The 25,064-nt window shown below is 35.8% G+C and overlaps 1 protein-coding gene across 3 annotated transcripts in view; it reads right to left on the reverse strand.

Annotated features, from left to right (window-relative positions):
* Positions 1-25,064, reverse strand: part of PLPPR5 (phospholipid phosphatase related 5) — a 126,998-nt gene that overhangs the window by 48,797 nt on the left and 53,137 nt on the right. For all 3 annotated transcript variants that reach the window (XM_072419844.1, XM_072419846.1, XM_072419847.1), the window contains exons 2-3: positions 24,168-24,300; positions 20,869-21,119 (exon numbers count right to left, since the gene is read on the reverse strand). In XM_072419844.1, coding sequence (XP_072275945.1) covers positions 20,869-21,119; positions 24,168-24,300 — 384 coding nt within the window. The remainder of the gene's footprint in view (positions 1-20,868; positions 21,120-24,167; positions 24,301-25,064) is intronic.

Consider the following 25,064-nt stretch of genomic DNA (forward strand, 5'->3'; position numbering starts at 1 on the left):
GATTCCTACGTCATGTATCCCAGGAGGTTTCGGGATGCTGAAGTTTTCAGGATTTTGCAGGACATCATTGAGGCCAATCAGGGGCTCTGCAAAAGGAATTGGTATTTTTTTATTTTTAGTACACTTTCACTTTAAGAGACTTGACTTTCTCCATAAAGCATGTGGAGTCCAGCTCCATCATCTGTAATTCTACATGTCGCATGACAACCGTATTCTCTGTCTAGCTTTATTTTATTACTAATAGTTCTTTTACTCTGTTGGCCAATAGGAGAATATCTACAAAAAGTTCAGTTTTGTCTCATTTACTAAAATTAATGGTAGCCAGAAAGTTACATTCATCCCAACATTAGGATAGTTCACAATATTTGAATTACAGAAATGGTATCTAACATTTTTTTCTTTTAGGATACCTGGTAATAAGTCACTTCAACAGAGGTTCATGGTCAGCAGTCTTTGTTTCAGCCAGATAGTGACTCATAGGGCTAGGAAAAGGTGGAGGAAGCTAGCAGGTATCTTTCATCTTGGAAGAGACATTAACCAACCAGGGTCATGTAGTTGCCTACCATTACCCTTCACAAAAATTAGTAAATTGTTGACCAAGAAATAAAACCTACTTCATGAGGGAGAGAACTGAACCATTATCAGGTGGTTGTTAAGGGTGAAACTGCCCCTGGCAACCATCTCTTATGACTAGTGTTTCCTCTGTTCCACCATTATTTGATGATGTATCAGATGATGTATCACTTGAGGATGCAAACTGAAGTTACACCGTCACAATCCAGATGATTGGACAATTTTGACAAAGGTATTTCACTGCCATGATGGGTGAGCTTTTTGTGAAAATTAGGCTAACATGTATATATGTCCACTGTCTACTTCCTTTTTTCATCCAATAGAGTTCATTTTGGTGTGAACCCAATCCTACAGAAAGTACCCAATGCTCCAGTGACCATATGTGCTTCAATGCAATGCCAGTGACCCTCAATTCTCCAATGACCTTTATGCCCCAGTAACTTCACACTCCATGTACCCTTCAGTAATGATTTTTGCTCCAATTACCCTCTACTATAGTGAAATTCGCAAAACAAACAATTTTTCAGTGAAAATGTTGCTAAATATAATTTCTCAGTTTTGAACATCACTACTAAAAAAGTAGGAGAATACACAGGGTATACAAGGAAAACACAATAGTAATATGGTTTTTCTTTGGTAGAAGAGACATGTGCAATCTTCCCTGCAAATCCGCTCCGCCATCTGGAAATGTTTTTTTTCTTTTTGTTAGTAAATTACTATAGTATAGTTCTGCTTTACATATATTCTTCATTGAGGGCAATCATATTCTGACGACACAAAACATTCTTCAGAAGTTTTTAGCCAGCTTACAAAGCAAGCCAGTGGGAAATGAGAAGGTGGGGTGAGGAATACCAGAGCGACAATTAGTATTGTCAACACAAAAGCTTTGCTGTAATCTATTGAGCAGTGTTCTGCTAGGCATGTATGTGATTTATCATCATGTAGAAGCACTGAAGAATCATTCTGGATTTTGCTTTTATTTACCTACACCATCTTCTGTACCTCAATAAGCCTGTTTAGCACATTTACAAGTTTACTGAGCTCTTTCATTTTTGCATTAGATTTTCCACAAGGACACATCAGAACAAATTGTTTGTTTCCGGAGTTTACGCTCATCTTGTCAAAATGCAGAATACATTATAATTTAATGTGTGCAATGTAATAATCTAACATTTGATCTTTGATGTTCTACATACAATGATGGCGATAATATTCAGGAAGACACAGTTAAACAAGAAAGGGAAGAAAAAAAAAATATGTTTGAAAAGGCTTATTTTCAACCAGAAGAGCCTGCTGTTGCTATAGCAGCCACCCACATTTAAAAAATGCAGAAAGGAAATGTTATTTGTCAAGAGGAGAAAAAAAAATGAAAACATTGTTATCCAGGGTTGTGCTGAACTGTAGCATATTAGGCATGATAATCATATATACATATGGCAAAACTGGAGGGCTTCACCCATACGGGCTTTCTCATTTATCATCATCTATGTCACAACGTTGGTCCAGAGTAAACACACAGTACCTGCACAATATCACATTAATGAATACAGTCACTACAGTAATATAGAAGGTGATCTGCACCATCAAGTTTTAGGATATGTGGAAGAGATTGTTATAGTGAGTTTGTTATATATCTGTGGACATGTGTCATATTTATGTAACCTGCCAGAATTTATAAGAATGAATAGGAATCTCTGTGCTGTGATTTGCAGTGCATGCTAATTCGTTTGGACAGTATGTAACCTCCATTGGCATGGTGACAAGAGGAATTTCCTCCTGCTTCCTAAATTGACGGATAGCCCCCATTGACATTTAGCACATTGGGGTAGATTCATCAATTCTGTTGCAAACCAATGAAATGCTAAACAGGAGGAGTTAAATTCTACAAGGTAATAACATAAGTAATGAAAAAAAACAGATTCTGACCACATCCTGCTTGTGGTAAAAATGGTTGTGGATCACAAACGCACTATAACACCATTACAGGGACTTTGTTGTATGAAAATCGGGTTGAATTGCAACTTATTGGATCTGATTTATTAAAGCTCTCCAAGACTGGGATGGATTTCTTAAAAATTGTTTGCTATTAGTTGGCAAGTGTTTTCAGTCCTGGACCAGATCCGTTCCAAGTTTGCTGTATTGCTCAGGTTCTCCCAAGATAGTCTATCAATAAATCAGGCACAATCGGGTCACTAATTTTCCTGGTAATGCTTGGTACACTTTACTATAAAATCCTGTTGTCTGAAGCAATTCCTATTATTCATTCTAGGTGGAGGATCACTGCGCAGGCAGGGAAAGCATTACCCGGGAGGTTGTTGGCACCATGTGGGGCATGTATCCACCACCTACATGTACTGATTAGGGATGAGCGAGCAAAATTTTTAATTTCGATCTCACGGCGAATCAGGCCTTTCTCGTTTACAAAACATGTAGGTGAGGACAGCCTTGTGATTCACCATGAGGTCATGTTCTTGCCGAACACAGATGAACTCTTAATGGAGAAACTCCATTGACAGTTCGCCTACAGTCACAGCTTATTAGAAGGTGATCTGCACCATCAAGTTTTAGGATATGTGGAAGAGATTGTTATAGTGAGTTTGTTATATATCTGTACTCGCGTGTACTCATTAACCCGGTGACCGTTGGAACTGAACCAGGTTAAAAAGAAAACATATGCTTAAATGTATTCAAACATATTTCAGTATGTGTATTATTTTTTAGCCATCATTGTTTCTCTTTTTTTATAGCTTTGCAGACATTCTTTTATTAATTCACTTCTCTGGACCAATCTTTGGTCATTTAGGTCCCTGAAATAAAAAGTCAGTTGTATGGGAACAGAGCCTATCAAGATTTTGTTCTCATATACATCCCATAAAAAACACAATGTCTTTGTTCTGAACTTTTGAAATTCAGTGTTTTAAAAGTATTCTTACTGCTTGATCAGAACCTGTAAACAATTTAGTATGTATAATTAAAGTTAAAAATTGTACAACACTTTTTACAATGAAGAACAAATCAAAGAGCAGATACATGTTATACAACTCAATATCAAAATGACATCAGAAATAGACATCTGAACAGCTCTACAAATCTAGCCAGGTATACTACCTACATTTTTAAAGGTCCATTTGATTTCAAGTACCTATAAAACCAGTACAAGTCTTATAACAAAAAGACATTTATCATGGAAGGCATCCTACGGAAGAAGAATGCACAACAAGATATATTTCCTACTACTGAATGAAATTTATGCATTTCCCCCTCTAGGTAAACCTACTGGAAAGTCAAAAGTAAAGTTGGCCACAGTTGCATTTAGCAATAAACACCTGTGTTATACATATATAAATGTGCTCTCACACATCCACATAAAAGTTAGCATGGACCAGCACTGTATAAGGGCTATTGGTACTCTGCCTAGGCTATTTGACACTAATCAGAATGCTAACATTTGACTGGTTCAGTTTACAGTTTCTCTGAGCACTAACAAAGCTGAAATTAATAGAGACAGTAAGGCCAGTATTTTACTGTGGATTCAATACCCTGGTAACTTAATTGTTAAGGACTCCACTGCTGGAATCCTCTTCAAGCAGCAAGTAATCAAAACTGTATCCCTAGCTTGCAAAATGGACACAGAAAAAAAATGGTAAGGAAGTGAGTATGGCAAATAACACCATAATACAAGAAATAGCAAGTTTAAAAAAAAATCAGCAAACAATTACAAATGCAAAGATACAAATTTAAAAGAGATATTTACAGGCATGGCAGGGGAAGAACCACCTGTAATTTAGCAGCAGCGCCACTGGGGTGATGGGGTAATTACCTAATGAGGTAACTCATTATGTCACCACTTTTCCTTTACATGGACCTTAACCTGTATTAGACTATAAAGAATTCTTAGTAATGTTTTTGTACTAATGTTGGTCATCAGTCATAAACATACATTACATAATTTGGTTTGTGTAATTAATACCAACTAAATATTTGAAAATTTGTAGACACATGCATATGGAAATGTATCCATAAAAACAAAATCTGCCATAAAATAAACAAGAACACAAGCATTTCAGCAATATGTCTACCCACACTGAGGGCATGTCATGTGATTCACCACGAGGTCGTGTTCTCGCCAAACTCAGATGAACTCTCAATAGAGGAACTCCATTGAGAGTTCACCTACAGTCACAGCTGATTGGAAGCACTCGCGTGCCTCCAATCAGTTGTGACCGCAAGTTCCCACGGTCACTGGGCTGTACTTATCAGCCCGGTGACCGTGGGAACTGAACTCAGATGAACTCACAATGGAGAAAGTCCATTGAGAGTTTATCTGGAGTCACAGCCTATTGGAAGCACTCGCGTGCCTCCAATCAGCTGTGACCACAGGTTCCCACACTCCCCGGGCTGTACTTATCAACCCAGGGGTCGTGGGAACCTGCACTTCAATGGAATTTGCAAATCGGTTCGCCGAAATTTCATGGACCTATCGGGAGTTTGGGGACATTTTTCCCAGAATGTCAGAGGCATTCTCGCTCATCCCTACCCAGCAATTATAAGGTAGACTGCACTACCTCTATGAATCATAAGATTTAGTTTTCAGTATTGACTTATTTGTACTTTTTGACCCAATAAAGATGATTAAAATATATATATTTTGTAATAAGGATAAATCTCAATGTTTTTTTCATGCTTCTTGGTTTTTAATAAACCAATAATCCTATTACTAAAGGGGACCTTGTTAGCTCTAGAGTTCTAGTTAGACAACTGTGATGTTGGAGATAGGCTCTGCACTGCTATGATATTATAGACACTGGCAACAACTAATCTTGTCTTATCAACCATAATAACTACTGACTTCTTACTGTTATGTGAAAAAGTAAGTATGCCCCATGGAAACTGTTGACTTTTTGCAACATATATGAACAGGCAAACAGTAGATTTAATTAGAAAAGTGCCTACAGAAAAAGGGTTTTATATTTGAACAAATGTCATGTAACACTGGCATGGTCTATTCATTCTAATAATCTAAAAAAATTTATAAAATTAGAAATGGATCTTCCTAAATGAATGCTAATGATTAGGACCTTGCTAGGTTATTTAGTTTAGTTATACCTACGATTTCTAGGATCTGGTATTCATTTGCAAATGATGTGTGTGTTGTACTCAGTCTAAGATCAAAAGCTCTTTAAGGCCCTCAAAAAGGAATTTTGAGGATGTCTGGTAAGGGATTTAAAAAGATCTCTAAATGATTTAAAATCAACATTTTCACTATAAGAAAAGTAATTTACAAGGACCAGCCACCCCCACATATTTAGCTCAGATTGTTCACAGATTAATGCTTAAAATGTTTCTAAGAACACAATACCAATATTGCAAAACATGCTAACTCTTGTAGTAGCTAGTTTTAAAGAACACACATCTCCTGGGATTGCCCTGATTACACTTGCCCAGTAGGTACGGCAGGAAAAATAGTTTTTTGACGGAAAAGAAAATAATTTCAAGAGTACAGATTGTCCAACATATAGGCAAAGGGACAATGTGTTCCACCAGTGTGAACTGGTGGGTAGATTTTTGTGACCATGCCTTGCTTTTTTGATATGCCTGACTTAAACCATAAACAGCAATTCAGAACAAGAACTGTATACCAACTGCAAAGTATGATGGGGAAATATTATAGTTTGGGGTTGATTTGATGTTTATATAAGTAGACCATCTGTCCAAACATTGAGGTTAATGTGTCCTTTAGACACAACAATGATCTGAAACAAACTAAAAAATATTTAAAGGAATGGCTCAAATCAAATGTAAACGTCCAAAAGAAAAGTTATTGGACAGGCCTAGTCAAAGTGATGATTTTAATTGCAGTGAAATGTATTGTAGGTGTTTGAAACAGTTCATAAATTAAGCAGTTTTACATAGAGAAGTGGTTACAAATGTCACCAGATGGTTGTTAGAGACTGGGGATAATAGTGCCAAAGCCTGCAAGATGTTATTTCTGCTAAAGGGGCCAATAGCGTACTTATTTAAGCCACAGAACAACATTATATTATTTGTAAGATAAATGTTTCTAATTTGTTCAAATCCAAGTATATATTAGTAGGCATTATATGAATGAAGATCTAATGTCTGCTTCAACAATTTCCATGTGGTAAATTTACTTCTTCCCAAGACTGTGTATTAAAGTACACGTGTACATAGACTATGCAGGTTTACGTTGTTAATCAACCTTTCTCCTCTGCAGCAGCATGTACTCACATTCCCTCCATACATACATACATACCTACATAAAATCCATGTTGTTGAATCCTATAATCTTGCCTTCCTGTACATTCAACATAATAGCTGTACAATAGTAGTGTGGGATCTAGGATAAGAAGTGAGATTTGCTAATTCCACAACTGTGCTGCTCAGTGGTATATTAGTAGGGAGAAATAATCATCTGCTGGAGGCCACAAGCAATACCATAGTTTAGTCCTTTGCCTTTCATTTTTGAGCTTTCAGAGTTAATTTCCTCCTTACGCAGCAACATACTATTGTAGGAGCTAGGGAACAATCTACATGGTGATCAATATCACCAATATCTAGAAGTACTGGTACAGTACATCACTTTGCTACTAGCAGCCGTACATAGCCAGTTTGTTTAAAGCATAAAACTCCACTAAAAGCAGAAACCATGAAAGTTTACTTTTCCATTCCATCAGCATTATAAAAAAAATTCCAAATAAAAATAGTTGATCACAAAGCTCCTAGGTTAATACAAGTTTCAACAATTTTATACTCCATAACTTGTGAAATTACATTTTTAAGACACATTTTCTTTAAGAATAGTCATTAAGCGGTTTCTTAAATCTAGTGCAAGAAAGAAAGAGACGGTTCTATTCAACGGGCAATTTCCCATGCAGACCTCATTATAATGAAGTAAAGAATGTCACAGTCTCCTATGCTGTCTAGCACAATTTTACAGTAATTACCACTACACAAAACCATAAATTTTGATGAATTCTAAAATATACATGTCAAATTACATTCACACAGTTCGTTCTGACTCTCTGTCTTCTCTCTAGTATTATTTATGGAATCTCTTTTTTCCATTTTTATCCTGTTTATAAACATCTTACAGATGCAGATGAATTCAGTGACCCATCTGGCATCAAGCATTGTGACAATTTTTGTGACAAATTGCAGCTGTGACATATTTTTCATATACTTTAGCGGTAATAAATGTTTCAAATGGATTAAAAGGCATGGCCCTTCAAAGTGTTTCACCACAAATCATTGAGAGAGGGCACCGCATTCATGCTTATTATACATCAGTTGTCCCCACAAGTGGCTTGTTGTCAGCCATGGGCGGCTCTCAGATACTAGTTATTAGATGTTTTTCCGAACAGGAACTCAGCAGGTGCTGCTTAGTTGGGAAGGGGGAGGCACAGCATGATGCCATGCAAAGGATGCCTAATTTTTATCATTACATTAAAACTGTGGATTACTATCCACAACAACATCTTCATGCACCAGTGTTTCATACATATCTGGATTCAGTAAAAACATTTAAACTAGAGTCTAGACTCCAATGAAAAATAATGTGATTTTTGAATGACTGTAGGATCCCAAAAAAATGAAAACAATGATAAAATTGTGAAAGGACATATGCACTTACAGATGGTCCATGCGGCATTATATTAAACACTGCACCATCAAATGTGGGCCAACCAGTGTACTCAATGGTTGAAAATTAGTAAATACATTTATTTTCTTTTTAATTAAGGTTTCATTTACCTCCTATTGCCCAATACAATGCCAATACATGTTAAACTTTATTATTCCAGGTTTTATCTCTATGTCTTGAAGAGCCGGTACTCTGTGCAATGTGTTGGTTTGCTGTGCTAGCTTGCTTGCTTCGGTTTTTCAAACCTTTGGAGATTTACCTGTTTTGTGCCATTTGTGCAAGATTTGTATTTGTTTATGTTTTTGGGTCCAATACTGGTTGAGATTGGGTTTACACATTGGAGATATAATATATCACTTTTTGTTGTCCCAGCAGATTTACACATTTATTTAGGCAACCGTGTACCTTGTTTATATAAAAAACTGTTTGATTTTACATTTTGAATATTTGAATAGATGATGTAGGCTATTTAAAGTCCTCTTTCATCCCTATTTGAGGAATGTCTTTAAATTCTGCATTTCTATCCCTAAGAATATATTAATCCCTGAGAATTACTTATCTGTTCTTGCTGTGAGGGTTCTGGGGTGCATATGTTGTTAATCTTGTTTCCTGATGGGAGCCATGTTTATCTCTCCTTACAAAAATTTTAGTGAAAATGATAATTAGAATATTCGTAACACTAGAAAAATAACGAGTAGCATAATGTTGAATCTGTGGTTACTGGAAGGCTTTACAACAAACCTTAGGGGATTAATCAGCAGTAATTAAAAACATTTTAGCCCATATAGCATATATGCAGCTGTGTACTAATTTCCTAAAAGAAGCTTGGCTGCACTGTTCTTTATCAGAAGCACCTCAAAGTCTTGAGGTATACAGAAAGCCTATGTTAGGTGAGTAAGGTTGCCAATGCTATGCAAGGAAAAGTAATTGCATCTCTGCAACAGCCCTTTCTCACCTTGACAGTCCCCCATTCTGATTAATGTTTCCCTGAAGTTAGTGACAGTACTTGGCACATGCTGGAATGGAGGCGCACAATGCCTCTAGCACACAGTGTTCAGGATTAGCCGCCAATCACTAGGCCCAAGCACCATAAAATATTTCAATTCCTGATGTGGAGGACAAAGGGGTAAGGGAGAGCTTTTAACGGTAATACAGGAAGTAAGGAAAAATGGGGCATTTGACAGTGACAACGTACAGGGTCTTTTTAAAACTATTGCAACATAATTCTCCCTAATATAGAAAGGACTGTGCAGTTTCTGTAGACAGAGAGTTCTCACTTCAGTTTGGTCTGGAATTTTCAAAATAAGGTCAACAGAGGTAATCTCTATATTTCTCTGGGCATAGGTTTTGTATAATGGCGACCTCTAAATGTTTCCTTTCATTCAGCAACAATGTCCTATCTAGAGGAAAGGTTCTTAAAACCTTGGAAGCAATGGGGTATTCCCATTAAACAATATCATACTGAGTTTATACATCTTTTTACAACATTCCAGAGCAAAAACAAACCTATCCTACGATGGAAGATACAAGGAAAACACAAAGTCAAAAGAAATGCTACTAACAAAATAATATGAAAAGCTGCACATTCTGCAGCACTCTGCTTTAAAAACTAAAATCAGTGCTTTTGTAAAAGCTGCTTTTATAAATGTAAAAATAACATTTTACCTAACACCCGAACACATTCTTTTCACAACAGGATATCATTTTAGAACATTTACCATAAAATCAGAAAAACATTAACAACTGAGTTATGCAAACACAATCAATGGTAAATTAAAATATACATGATTTTGGAGGTAAACAATTAAATCAAATTTGTTGCAGATATGAGTTCAGTGCTATTATTTCTTCTGAAACAAATGTCCAATGCACTCAGAAATGTTTTCTGAAAAAGCCCAGGAAATAACTGAACTTGCATTACCTAATCACAAACTGAAAAATTAAGTTAGGATATAGTTTTAAATGCATGTTTTTATCTTTGCATCATGTTCTTCCAAACCTGTTTTTTCCTAAATAAAGTTATCTTTATCACCTCCCTACACATACACCCTCATAGTAAATTCACATCCCAACACAAACAAATCAGTTAAATAGTTTTAAACTCTTCAAACTTTTTCACAAAACAATAGCTGAAAGGTGTTTTCTCCTAAGACAAAAAGTGCCCTAGCATTAAATAGAGGTGAACACTGGAGCACGGGAACATAATCTTGTCCCTCCATCCCTGTTTATTTTAAATCCATCCACACCCCCATCCCCATCAATTTGTATTACTAACCATTCTGTCCCCATAAAATCTTTTCTTTCTCCACTCCATTTAATTCTTTACCCTTCCGACCTTGTCCCAATAAATTCCTATGAACCCCAGTCCTGTGCACTTCAGCTGCCACAGCTGTGTGCCCCTTAGGGCTGTAAAAATCCTTGTGTTGTTTTTGGGTATTTTATTGTATTACAGTCAATTAAAAAAAAAAAACGACAAAACAGAGGTTTAAAAATAGCAACATTTGCTGTTCAGCCATTTTGTTTTCCTAATAAGTACGAGTCCCAATGAGTAAATACAGTACACAAAAACCTAAAAAAACATAAATATTTTATTTATTATTTTTAGACTGTGTTTTTGTTGTTATTTTTCCCTTTTTCCAAACCATTTATAGGACTTTGCTGTGATGTGAGTACAGTGGTGAGTCACGATTGTCCCCATTTCACCTGCTGACATTAATATTAATGGCTTTGTTTACCTTCACATAGATTAAGAATGGGTCTGAACAAAACAAACCCATTCATACTAGCAATCCCTGAAGGCTGCTGTGTGCGTTAGTGATAGAAATATATTAGTTTGACAAAGACACCGGGGGACAGGACAGGTGGTGCGCCATGTACATGTACAGCTGCTGTAAACAAAATTATGCATGCACATTCTGCAAGGAGGAAAAGTGTGACGCATTTTAGTTTGGATGGATGCATGTTGCCAGTAAACACCAATAATGCAACTGTGGTACAATCTAAAGCCCCATACTATCCCTATAATAGTACTATGGCATCTCTCTCCAACCCTGCACATTACTCTGACCCTTTCTGTGTGTGTGTGTGTGTGTGTGTATATATATATATATATATATACACACAGGTAGTCCCCGGGTTAAGGACATCTGACATATGGACACCTCTTAGATACAAACGGGGCTTCCCTGCTCACTGTGTGCAAAACGGAGGAAGGCAGTTTACATGACTTGCAGAAGACATCTTTTGCTAAACACAGCTGAGGTTGTGGGTGATCTTAGGGGGTGAGCTATTTCTGCAGCCTCTTGTAACTCTTTAATGACCAAGAAAAACTCTGCAGTTGTTTTTGCATATCAAAGCACACCTTGCTCCAGAAGTTAATGAATGTCTAGGCTCCATATTTTTTTTTTTTTGCTTTGTTTGTGATTAACTCACGGTGAGGATTTTATACAGTAACACCACACTGACTAATATTATGTTGAGTCAAACATCTGTCCTAAATGCATTTATTAAAATAATGTACCTGTTCCGACCTACATACGAATTCAACTTAAGAACAAACCCTATCTCATAAGCAAACCTGAACCTCATTTAGGTTCCTGTAAAAAATTTTTGCTAGTCAACAGCAAAGGATAAAAATACAAGGTTTAAAAATCAATAATTTCATCTCAAACTTTAATGAATATTCAAAAAAACAGTATGCCAAATGTTTCTTAATATCAATGTATAGGTCTGCATTTGTACGCTTTATGCTTAGCCACTACAAGAATGATACTCTTAACTCTGTAGCTATTTATATGTATTTATAATATATATATTTTTCATGTTTTCTTACGCTTTTTCATTTAATTGGAATTCAGTTTATCTTACAAGGCAGTATCAAAAGGATGCTCTATTAATTTGCTTTAATGTCTTCATGTTTGACTGCTACGTAATAAAGTGTAGACTGCCAAATAATCATCCAAGGGAGAAAATATGAACAGTTGTGGTCAGCACATTTTAAACAGTAAAGCTGGGTTTATATGCAATATGAGGTTTATTTCCTCTAGGCAGAGTATATATTAGAGAGTATCAAATACTAGATAAGCTTTGCAGTTAGCAGGTTGCAAAGGAAGAGATGGTAAGTCTTTCATGTTCAGTAGGAAATAAGAAATGTTAAGCTTTTAGAATTAGCCATACCTTATGGAAACATAATATTACATTTCTGCTGACGAAGCCACATAGCATTGAACGAGGGTAGCTGGAAGTGGACAGTTTTCAACCAGAAGTTTGAAAGAGGCCTTAAACAGCAGAGAGATGGCCTCATCATCATCCATATATTTAGCTTTTTTGCCAAGAATACTATAATTATATATGACCTCAAGAAATATCCAGATCTTCAAAAACTCCAAGAAACAAAAACAAGATTATTAATTCTATTAATAAGCATTGTGTGGTATAAGTATACACTAATACATCATCTTTACCGTTATTATTATCCTGAGAAGCAAAGAGCCTCCGCTTTGGAATGTCTTGGGAAAAATATCCTCCTCCATTTTCTTAAAGTCAAAGCTGTCACTTAATTTTGAAGCCTGTCACTCAACCCTCTCACTTCCACACGCTCTGCACTTTTCAAAATGAAACATTACATTTGGCACAAGTCTTCACTGTGTGAATCAGCTAATTAGATAGAAAAGCCAACATTGCAACTTGCTAGTGGTGCTGAATTTGTATACATTAGAAAGACAATTTAAAGACAATAAATATTTTACTGCTGAACCCTCATTTGCCTGAAGAACTAAAACGATTTAGTTTTGAAAATGCTAAAAAGCATTTCATTACTATATGACACTATTTATCTAAATGCTGTTGGTTTATTTTACAAAGTATGAAAGGAAACACATATATTTTTTCTTTGTTAAAGTAACTAATATTATGTATGATGGATGTGCAAAGTGTTTCTCAACCAAGGTCCGTTTTAACCCTAGGGTTGGCTCAGAGGGTGCTAAGGGATCCTTAATAATTTGTGCCATGCTAATGTACAGTGGATATTGCAATTATTGTCAGGGGTTCCGCAGTACCTGAAAAGCATTTTAAGGGTTCCACTATGGTAAGAAGATGGAGAAAGGATGGTTCTGGGAAAATAAAATGGCTGATACTAGTGATGCCCCTGGTTGGAAGTTGCCTGGTTGCCAGACCTAAAACAAGGGTTCAAACTGAGAGTTCAGATTACATTTGTTATATACTTATTCTAGGTTGATAACCCAGAGAAAATAGAGCCCAGACATGGCCAAAACCATGACTTGCAAAAGAATGTTAGCAGCGCCATCCATTTCCAATTCTGGTCTCAGTGAAGTGACAAGTCACCATGGCATGAAGGGGGTTACTGCTGAAGCTTTCAAACAATTAGGAACTGGTTAAGACACCAGAAGTAGTTTGACAAGGTTCATGTTTCCATTTTTCCTGTAACAGTTGTAGAAAGGTCCATAAGGGTTTAATCCATAGGTAAAAGTCACTTCTGACAACTGAATGTTTGAACATGTTCCAGACATTATGGAGGTACTTTAAATCAATGGCCCTGATTTATTAAAGCTCTCCAAGGCTGGAGAGGATACACTTTCATCAGTGAAGCCGGGTGATCCAGAAAACAATCCTTACCCTGATCCATTCCAGATTTGCTGGATCACTGAGTTTCACTGATGAAAGTGTATCCTCTCCAGCTTTCAATAATCAGGCCCAAAGTCAAACAATGGTGAAATGTCAATTTCTGAGGCTGGTAATGGAATAGTCTGTAATGTGATGTTTCTATGTACTATATTGCAGCAAAAGGTCCTGCAGGCAACACCCTGGGGACATTTCCCTAATATTAATTGGTGCATTTTAGTAACTGCTGTTTTCCACAGGACTCTTTTGATATGGGATTTGTATGCATCTTGAGAAGGGAGGCACACAGAGTTGTGTTACATTTTTTTTTAAATTGGAATTTTTGGTTTAGAAATCTGTTTGGCTAAGTGCTATTTTGTTTTTAACCCATTTGTCAGAACAACATTTTCCCTGCTCTAGTTAGTGAGTTAGACCCTACAATAATGATTCATTCTTATTCATTTTTGAGCTAACTATAATCTGGCATTTTTCACTTTAAAAAAAAGTGAAAAAATAAAAATGCAACCAAGTACAAAACAACTATGACTTATTTGAACAGTATTTTTTTAATTAACAAAATCTCTTCAAATGGAAATCTTTAATTAGTAAGTACTTCACAGTGATCTTCTTAAGATCTGAATTGCTCCTACAAGAGACAACCACTAGAGATGTATTAATGTGGGAAAAACTCAGAACTACTAGCTCTGCAGTTTAACGTTTACATTCAGAAGTGCCAGAGTGCAAATATAAGTATACTCTGTATGAATTCCTCTTTTTTGGGCTGTACATTGATTCAAAAAAGACATTCAAAGACTTTGTAAGGTCTAAAACTAGTTCTGTAGGCATGGTTTGCTAGGTACATACAGCTAATCACTAACAGTAATATAATCTTTCCACTTATGTTACTGATTCTGCCACGTCATACTATGAATCTGGGCACTATGGACCACAGAAATATATTTTAATTCAGCAATAATTTTCATGTAAACTGTACACCTTTTTATTATTAATATTATCATTATTATTATTATTATTAATATTATTATTAATATTATTAATAATAATAATAATAATAATAAACAGGATTTATATAGCACCAACATACTACACAGCCCTATACAATAGATAGGGGTTACAAATGGCAGACAGATACAGCTAGTGACACTGGAGGAGAGGACCCTGCCCCAAAGAGCTTACAATCTAGGAGGTGGGGGGAGTACCACACAATAGGAGGGGAGAATTGTAGTGATGGGAAATAGTGAGGGTTTCAAAGGACAGAAGAAGATGGGTGGGCAAGTTTAAAAAGATGGGTGCTCTGTTAAATGAGTGGAAAGGACGACCAAGCTGAATAGGACGAGGAAGCCCATTCCATAGTGTTGGGCCAGCTCTAGAAAAGTCTTGTAGCCGTGTGTGTGAGGAGGTTATGACCTATTTAGCCCCATGCCTAATAAAATAATGTCTATAATTCATCATAATATCATAAAAAGGTAAATATATATATATATATATATATATATATATATATATATTTTATAACTTAAGTAAATAAATCTGTTCCAGCCACTAACAAAAAAATGAACCCTTGGATCCTTGTTTATAATACAATACAGGATACAATGTGACATTATTTGTATTTACTCATTTGTATCAGCAGATCCATCAAATGAGCTTCAATGTGCGTATATACCGGTAGTCGGTAAAAGCCCAACCGTAGATGCTTTTCATTTTAATATTATTGTATTTTGTAACACTAATATTGTACAGTACAAGTAAAAGTACAGTGGTAGACCCAGTTCCAATGCAGCAGGATATTAGCAAGCATGTTAGAGTAACTCATTAGAAATTAGAGAGCTGGCAAAGTAGTAAAGTGTTTAAATCATATTTGAAAGGAAACTGAACTATGTCTGAGGTTTGGCTTTATATTAACCTTAAAATATCTTTTAAACTCTTCCTCAACTAGTATTCTGCTATTCTATGGTTTTCTTTGAATTTGTTTTATATTTTTTTTAATGTTGCATTAAAAAAATATAATTTTTTTTAAAAGTCCCAATGTATATTTGTGAATATTTTTGCAATTCTTTGTACCAAAACAGAGTTTTAATTTTCAAATATATAAGACAGTTTATAGTATAAATTACATACATTTTAAAACCATCTCTGATCATAGTTGTTCTTTTTTGTGAAGTATACAAGGTGAACAAGAAAAAGACAGTTAAAAAAAGTTTTGATTTTTTAAATCTAATTTTGCTAAAGTGTTGCTAAAATTTTATTGTTTTTATAGCTATATCTCATCAGCTTGCATTAGTGCTCATTGGTTGCTATAGCTTGTTATTAATACTAAGAAATAATATGAACTTTAAAAAAATATATTTTTGAATCATATAGAATCTGTTTTAAACAATTACTTTGGCTAAATGGGAATAGGGGGTGGGCTATGGGTAATTTTTACCCAAATATACAAATTCATTTATTGGGAGATGGTAGAAGACATACAGTATATCCAACCATTACTGATATTCAGATTTTTTTTTATTTTGGCTTAGATACATTGCTGACTTGATCACAGTCTGTAGAGGGATGCATATTGAATCTCTGCTATATTTAGAGGTCTTGATTTACAATTTTTTTTCAAGTACCTATAGTAGAGAAGGAATTTGTTTTGTATTGCTTATTTTAATCCTAAATTTAGAAAACTGTGTACAAAAACATTCAGTTAGGTTAACTGGTTTATCCTCAAAAAAAGGCCTTTGACCAGGGGTGTCAAACTCAAATACACAGTGGGCCAAAATTAAAAAGTTAGACAAATTTGTGGGCCAAATGTGAAACTGAAATAACACCACTACTACAATTCCCTGCGTCTATAAAACAGTCCAATGCGGGGCCACGCAATGGCAGGGAGGCCGCTGGTCTATAGACGTGAGTGATGCCGCTACGACAAATCCCGGCATTACTTGCATCTATAAAACAGTCCAATGTGGGGCCACGCATTGGCAGAGAGGCCACTGGTCTAAAGAGGAGAATTATGCCGCTACTACAATTCCCCGCATTACTTGCATTTATAAAACAGTCCAATGCAGGGCAGTGCATAGGCAGAGAGGCCACTGGTTTATAGACACGAGTGATGCTGGGAATTGTAGTAGCGGAGCTATTTCAATGCAGGGGCTAGCCAGCTGCAATTTATATTTAGGATTCCTTTGGGGGCCAAAAAAACTGAAATGTTGCTTTTATGTAATAAGGCATAGTAGTACAGTTTTGGACACTACAAGGGTAGAATTTAGCAAATTTAAGTTTAAAAAAAAAAACTTTAAAGCAAGTGAGACAATTAAAAAAAGATTGGAGAAAGCTAATCAAGAAAACATTGAGGACTTTTTTTTTAAACAAAAGAAAGGATAAATACTATCACCTTCATCACCCAGTGTAGGAAGGATATTGAAGAAAAGAGAATTATAGTAAAAAACTGTAAGGTTTCACATGGTGATAACATATTCAACAAGTCCTAGTAGACTTATCACAACTTGTGTATAGGTAGAAAAAATCAACTAAGGTAAGGATTATGAATAGTTACATAAGACATACAATTATATCTTTGGTGATTTAAACATTTTTTTATTACTCTGAACAGGTGATGTAGTAGTATGGTAAAGGTAAGAGTAAAGAAGTTCATGAAGGATTTGCATTTCTTAATTTCAACTCTGCTTCTTCTTTCATCTCGCTCACAAGTATTTATTGAATACCTCAGGCTGTTAAGACTTCAGCCGTGTAAGTGCAATTTTAATAGCAGTATGTGTTTTTCAAAAAATACTTTGTCCAAAAAAGAGGTCCCCTTTTTGTATTGTACATAATTTGTACAAAGTTTTTTTTTAATTGTTATTGGAAGTGCTGGGAAGTATTGGTTTAGAGGAAGTATTCAGAAGTATCTGGGCAAGTAAAGCAAACAGCAAGCAAAAATACCCCTTGAAGCAGATGAGGGAATACAAAGTCACTAATGCAGCCTCAGTTTAAAGTGTAGGACGGCTACTTCTTATATGAAGCTCATTCCATACTGAAGCAAAATTGAAAAGGCTGACTTTTATAGTAGTTGTTGTACATGTGTTTTTAAAGTAAATGTGCTTGTATGATGGCAATCTCTCTCCTCTCAGCTATCCTAAAAAGCACTGGCTCTTAGACTGCCTTCTACCACTAAAGTGTTATTACTGGATACTCAGGTGGTAACTCCCAGCAGTATATCCAAGGCTTCAAGAGAAATGCCAGCAAGATTTAAAGGTTTGCTGTTTGCAAAACTTCACTATCCATGATGTTGGTCATCATGATGTGTATATATATATATATATATATATATATATATATATATATATATATATAAAAACAGGCAGTCCCTGAGTTAAGAGCATCCAACATAAGGACGACTCCCAGATACGAACAGGACTGTTTGCAAATCTTTTGCTAAACACCGCTGAGGTTGTGGGTGATCTTAAGGACTGATATTTTATGCAGCCTCTTGTAACTCTTTAATGACCAAGACAAACTCTGCAGTTGTTTCTTTTTGCATGAACCATATTCTCTGGCACACACACCTTACACTGCTACTGCACCGGAAGATTACATGAATGGAAGATACAAAATGGCATATTGCTCTATATCCTATGTACAAATCATCCTTCAGTCTTCTCAAGTTATTGTGCATAGTATACAGTATTAAACATTGCATTAGGCAATGTTTGGGAAAACTGGATCGGGCTATACTGAAATTCTGCCTTTATTTTCTAATTTGAGATAAGTTTTGTTTAGCTAAAATCTAGCCAATGACATTACTATGTGGAGTTTAGTATGGACACACAACCTTTATAATTGTGAAAAAGCATGGAGCTCAGTTGACCTTATTTATTTTTAAGGTTGCATATCTAACCCTAAAAAAAGAGTGGTAATTACACTTACTCAAAAATCTTGAAAAAAATGCTAGTCTGAGACATAGTTTAGCAAATTCTGCAGAGTACAAGCTAAATTCAAATACATTTTATAGTGAAACACACATAAAGGGCAATTCATTTAAAACAGATGTCTATGTTTTCAGTAGAGGGGACATAAATTATGATCCGTTTGGTGTATAGACTTCATGCTCAATCATTACATTAGGGTTTGAGATTTGTACATATTGTATGGTCCTGGATCTTCTCAATCTTCTGGTTTCGCTTCCAATTTAACCAAATGCATTCTCTGCTAGCAGCTTTTAGACAAATGCATATTTTGTTGCTCGCAAAACCTGAAAACTGCTTCCAAAACCTGCTAGTCTAAACTTTCCCATAGTTTAGCGTTTGCTGTTGAGTACAGGCTGAATTCAAGATATGGTGAATCACACTAAACTGGAATTCATTTTAAACAGATGTGCATGTTTTCAATAAAGGGGACATATGACATAGGATATGACCCTCATTATTACGCAGACTTAATGCACAATTATTACATTAGGGTTTGGGATTTGCACATCATAGTGTTATATAGCTCTGGATCTTCTGATTGGTTTGGCATCCATTTTACCAAAATGTGTTCTCTGCTTTTTAGACAAATACTCAGTTTGAATTGTAACATGTAAAAAAATGGGAAAGGAGGCCAAGAATGGAAAACTGACATACTTTGGAGCAACAGGGCAACATGAGAGAGCTATATATTTGCAGGCATCGTATCAGAAAAATTTGCTAAAATTGCAAATTACGTTTATTTATTTATTTTTAAAATGGGCTTTAAGAGATTTAAAAAATAATGGAAATATTAAAATGAGTTAAATGATTTCACCTTGATTACCACTTAAAATGGGTCATGCAAGTACTGTATTTGTATGGCAATGTTTATAAACTCAGTGTTCTACTATATTAACATAAGCCGCACACTTGAAATCAACAATTGTGTTCTCTAGAATACTGCCTGCTAAAGAGAGGTCTGGAGCTGGTGAGGAAAGGAGGTCAGCAAAAGGCCAACATGACCAGGGGATAATTAGAAGAAACAGTGACAAAGGTCTTAAGAGTTGAGGAGGCTGGGGATAGGCAGTAGTCAAAAAAGAGGAGAGCAAAGGTTAAAATGGTAGGATGGGGGGGGGGGGGGTAAGGAAGAGGAAGCAGCAGAAGTGTGCAAACTACCCACCCACCTGCCCCTGTTTACTAGATGGAGAACCATCTTAAGTGTGGAATCTCCCAAACAGTTATGGTTAGTTTGGGCTGCCTTAAAGTGGTGGTTAAGAGGGACTGTGGGTAGTGTTCTCATTCTCCAGCCAGTAGCCTTTTGTGGCTGGGAACATGTTATGGTGGGTATATCCCCAAATGGTATGGTGTAGGGATCAGTGCCTCTGAGGACTTGCAACCTGGAAGAGAGAGTTTATTCTTGTGTTAATGCCTATGAGAGTTGATTTGGTTGTACTAGGGTACAAATGGGTTGCACTTTAATGATTAAGGTAATTGTTTTTTAGGGTATATAGGGTTATTATGGTTGTTTATTATTAAAACATACAGCTATGTGAGTGGGTAAATGTTTTGCATTATAGTGTGACAATAAAGGGGCCATCACAACCATTTGTGGTCTCATGAAATGTTGGGAAGGGGATGGTGAGGCAGCAGGTATAGAGGGAGTTTGGGTAAAGTGGTGTTTATTCTAGCTGCCTGGGTCAGGATCTTGCAAGATGTGACACTTCTGAGATTTCCTTGTTCCCTATTATGCAAGGTAGTTTCTTCCATCAGCCTCTACATATTCAGCCTCTTGAATATGTTGGACTCTGAAAGGTCTTTACTTACCATTTTCTATTTATTCTTCAGAGATTGGTAGGCAGTAGAAGGGGTCAATACTGACAGTAGAGGAGGTGAATATTCCTTATAGCATGTTTTTTAAAGTTTTGCTTGCAAATGTTTAACAGCATGTCCCCGCTTTTTGCCTTTTTTAATAAAATATCACCATATTAAACAATGTAACTCCAAGGAACAGAACTATAATGCATTATTAAAATAATAATAAGTAAGTTAGGTTTTACTTACAGCCAAATACATTGCCCCATACACACTGAGGGCTGCTTCTTTGGATGGAAATGTTCTCCTTGCTTTGATAACAAGGTCTGGATTTCCAGTACAAGCGTTGGCATCAGTGATAAACTGTGTAAGTTGGTTGCAACCAAGTGCTGTGTAGTTCGGTTTGCAAACTGTAAGAAAATGTGGTGCCAAGTTCCCTGTCACAACTTGTCCAGCATTTACAAATATATCTGTAGCAAATAATCCAAAAGTATAAATTCCTGGAAAACAAAAAATGAACAAGCATTGTTTTACTAAAAGAACTGCAGAGACTGCAACTTTGGATTAAAACGGAAGCAAGCAATTACAAATGAAAATATATCTAAAGCCTAAATCCATATTTTTTTGCTATTGCATTCTACACATTAAGAACTCAAGTTTTTATTTTTGTGTGTGTTCTAATTTGGGGAATTTCTATCCACTTTCTGTCAAGATGACAATTGATTGGCACATTTGCTATTTTACCCTATTCCGCGTGTGGCTGTGTAAGGTGCTGCGAGAGGCTGATAAAAGGTAAAATTCACACTAATTATATTTGAAAAATTATATTTGAAAAAATAAGTTTAATGATAAATAAAACAGAACTGCAATAATTTGTGTAATTTGTGTTTGCCACAGCAATGTACAGCAACCAAAAATGTTTTCTCGCTGTTCAATTGTCCAGGTCTAAAACATTTTATCCCACATCAAAGACTTAGGGCCTGATATGTTAAAGCTCTCCAAGGCTGGAAAGTATACACTTTCATCGGTGAAGCTGGGTGATCCAGCAAACCTGAGATGGATTTCTTAAGTGATTTGCTATTTGTTAGCAAATGTTTTCAATCCTGGACCAGATGCATTCTGAGCTTGCTGGATCACCCAGGTTCACTGATCAATGTGTATCCTGTCCAGCCTGTCCAGCCTTGGAGAGCTTTTAAAAATCAGGTTCATAGTGTTCACATGTCTTGGCAGATTTTTAAATGGCACAGCTTTGTTATCCCACTGGATATTCTGACAGGTTACTCTCTGGTTATACCTGCACAGTCTTTTAAAAGTGCATGGGGGATGACGCTATTTTGAAGTACTGCAGAATCTTTATTATTAGCAAGTGTTGAATTAATTAGAGAAACTAATTATTGCTAAAAAAAATTAGTGCTAAATTGGTGTTTATGAGCCTGTAAATAAATGTATCATTTCATGGAATGTTAAGATTTAGAAGTAATTAACATGTACTAATTGGTACCACAAATTACCAGAATGATTACTGTAAAAGCTGAGCTGGAATGTGCCCGGCCTTTGTTAACAATAAATAAATAAATCAGCTGACTTTTTCACTTGTTATCTAATTGTCATGCGAACACTTGAGGCTTGTAATGTTACAAAATTGAATATTTGATTAATGAATAATAGAATGTGAATGTATGAATAATACATAAGGTATGATACGGATAGTGTCACAATAAAAAACTGAAGACCTTCATATATAACATCTTGAAGGAATAGATACTTTAGATCTTCAGCATGTAGTCCAAGTCATGATGATGTACAGGATTTTATATTGAATTAAATGGAAATTCACCTTCAGATATTAAAATTGAATTGCTTCTGAGATTTTTGCAGCAGTCGAGCTACCGGGTACAACTATAGTTGGATTAGTATGTTGGAAAAGGTAACAGCAGTGATTTATATAATAGGTATTAGTGGCTTTACTTTAAGCGTAAAGATGCCCCAGGCTGCCAAATGCCTACTCCAGCCTTTCACCTCCGGGGGTTACCCCAGAGAATGCTGAGAATGCTCGGGAGTTCCTTGAGCAGTATACCTGGTCACCAATATTCATGTCTCCAGTTAATTAATGGGGTGCCTACCCTACTGACTACTATTGTACTACTAATTTACAATGTGAGAGGGAATTTTTACTATTCTGACCACTAATGCTGTAGTGTTTTGTATGCAGACTTTTCCTGCCTATCATTATGCCTAATATTACCGAAAAGAAAATAAGTAAATATATTATTGTTAGTACAAACAACGTAAATATCAACAACAAAGACCCCAATACATAGGCTACATACACATGTCAAATGATTCTCGTCTGATAATCGCCTCAGGGTTGATAATGGATGAGAATCCAGCCTGTACACGTTCGTTGTTCATGGATTCGTCCTGGCGGATCCAAGGACTACGAACGATCGTAACGGAAGTGAAGGGGAGAGAGCGCAGCAGGGTGCCGCTCCGTCGTTCTCCCCCTCCCCTCTCTATAGAGCAGAATGGTGCTGTATGTACAGTGCTTGTTCATGCACAGTTCAGTCTTTTGTCATTGGAAAGGATCGTTAAAGATCCTTTTCAACAACAATTATTGAACATGTGTACGTAGCCTCAGCAGAACAGATAAAATAATCTCCATATTACTTCAGCAGACTCCTCTCCTTTACAAACGCACTTGTGTTATAGGATGAGGTGCCCCCCACAAGAGTACAAACCCTGCCCTACTCCATTCAAAAACAGTTTTGTTCCTCCTTAAGCATATAATGTTGATAAATGCTAGTATTCCAGTAGCAGAATGTGGTTTGCTATATTTGCTTTAGTATTTTTTTTTCTTATATGCACAAAGCTGGCTATGCTTTCAATTTTTCTTTTGGGAGAAAGTCAAGTAATTATCATTTGCAAGTTCAGCAGAATAAGAATGTAATGATCAAGAATTTTACTGAAAATGTTATTTCTGTTATCCATTGGATTATTAGAACTGAAACTGAACTATAATACTCAAGCTTTTCTTTTGTCAAAAAATAGCAGATTAAGCTAGAAGCAGAGTATTTATAAGATCCCTTAAAAATAATTTAGAATCTAGCTTATTATAAATATATTTCAAATACATACTGAGGACCTCTCAGTTAAAAGACAAATACTTTTTATACGGTTTGCTGTAAACCAAGGTATAATAATATTAATATTAGGTAGGTAGGTTAGTAACCTTTTTCAGACCTGATTGTACTTCACTGCTTCTGGAATTTCTCATGGAAAGTAAAGTATATATACTCTGTTCCATTATAATAAACATGAAGTCTATATCCACAGCTATTTTTGTACAGATTAAATCTTTTTGTAGAACAAAAGATGAAATTTTCCCCAAAGTATATCATTAGCATATAAAACAATAATGTCCAAATGTCAAACTATAATGTATACATGTACTAAAGATAAAAGATCTAACAATAAAAATATTCAAGGGCAAAGAATCTCAGAAGTACATTTTCTAAAATTGAACATAAAAGTAATAAAAACTCTCTTACCCAGAAATCTGACGGTTCTGCGCACCAGTGGATTAATATAGCAACAATCTCCAGTTAAAAGGGTTTTTTCCTGGTTCTCGAAGTCTTTTGTTGCTACTTGTAGGCAAAAGACTACAGTTTCTCCAACGATTATCTAAACAAGAGAGCAGACATGGTTTTAGAGTTTAAAAAAATTAGCATATTTTTTAGTTTATTAAATATGTAATTCTTAGTCTCTAGTACGTATAAAGCTCAGTATAAAAAAAAAAAAAATGAAACCATAGCTTATAAAAGTTTACAGATGATGAGCCAACCAATGTTTCTGAGTATAGCATAGTGTTTAAAATTTATACCCCTATTATGCACAAAGGATCAGGAAAGTTGAACTAAATATACTTTTGTGTTTCTTTGTGTCTCAAAATGCAGCATTTACTGCTCCTGGGTGCCTACTGGCAGTCTCTAGGCACCTGGGAACCGTAGCAGGCAGGAACTGCTAGGCTTTTAAATGCTAGGTGTTTTCAAATGCTTTTACAGGTGTTTGCATGCAGTTTTAATATAGGTTTGCATGCACATTGGATATAGGTGTTGAGAGCTAAGGGACAGATTCATCCAAGTTGGACCAGATTACAAATCAAAGGCCAAGTCAGAATTATTATCTAAAAAAAAGGTTTAAATAGCCTAGATTTGGGTGGATAGGCTGGGCAAAGATTCTGTCATTGTGTACTGTTCAGCCAATTCAACAAGAGGACAGACAGGGACAGTTGTCCTTAGCTGACCCCTTTCTGGATTGGCTGAACACAATGGCAGTAGCTCTGCCCAGCTTAGCTTCTAACAATTTTTTTTATCACTGGTGCCTATGTAACTAATAGAGGCACAGCATGTTTTTTTTTTTTTTTTGTATTGTATGGGTAGCAGTAT

Source organism: Pyxicephalus adspersus, chromosome 8 (genome assembly GCF_032062135.1).
Source record: "Pyxicephalus adspersus chromosome 8, UCB_Pads_2.0, whole genome shotgun sequence".
NCBI classification, from domain to species: Eukaryota; Metazoa; Chordata; class Amphibia; order Anura; family Pyxicephalidae; genus Pyxicephalus; species Pyxicephalus adspersus.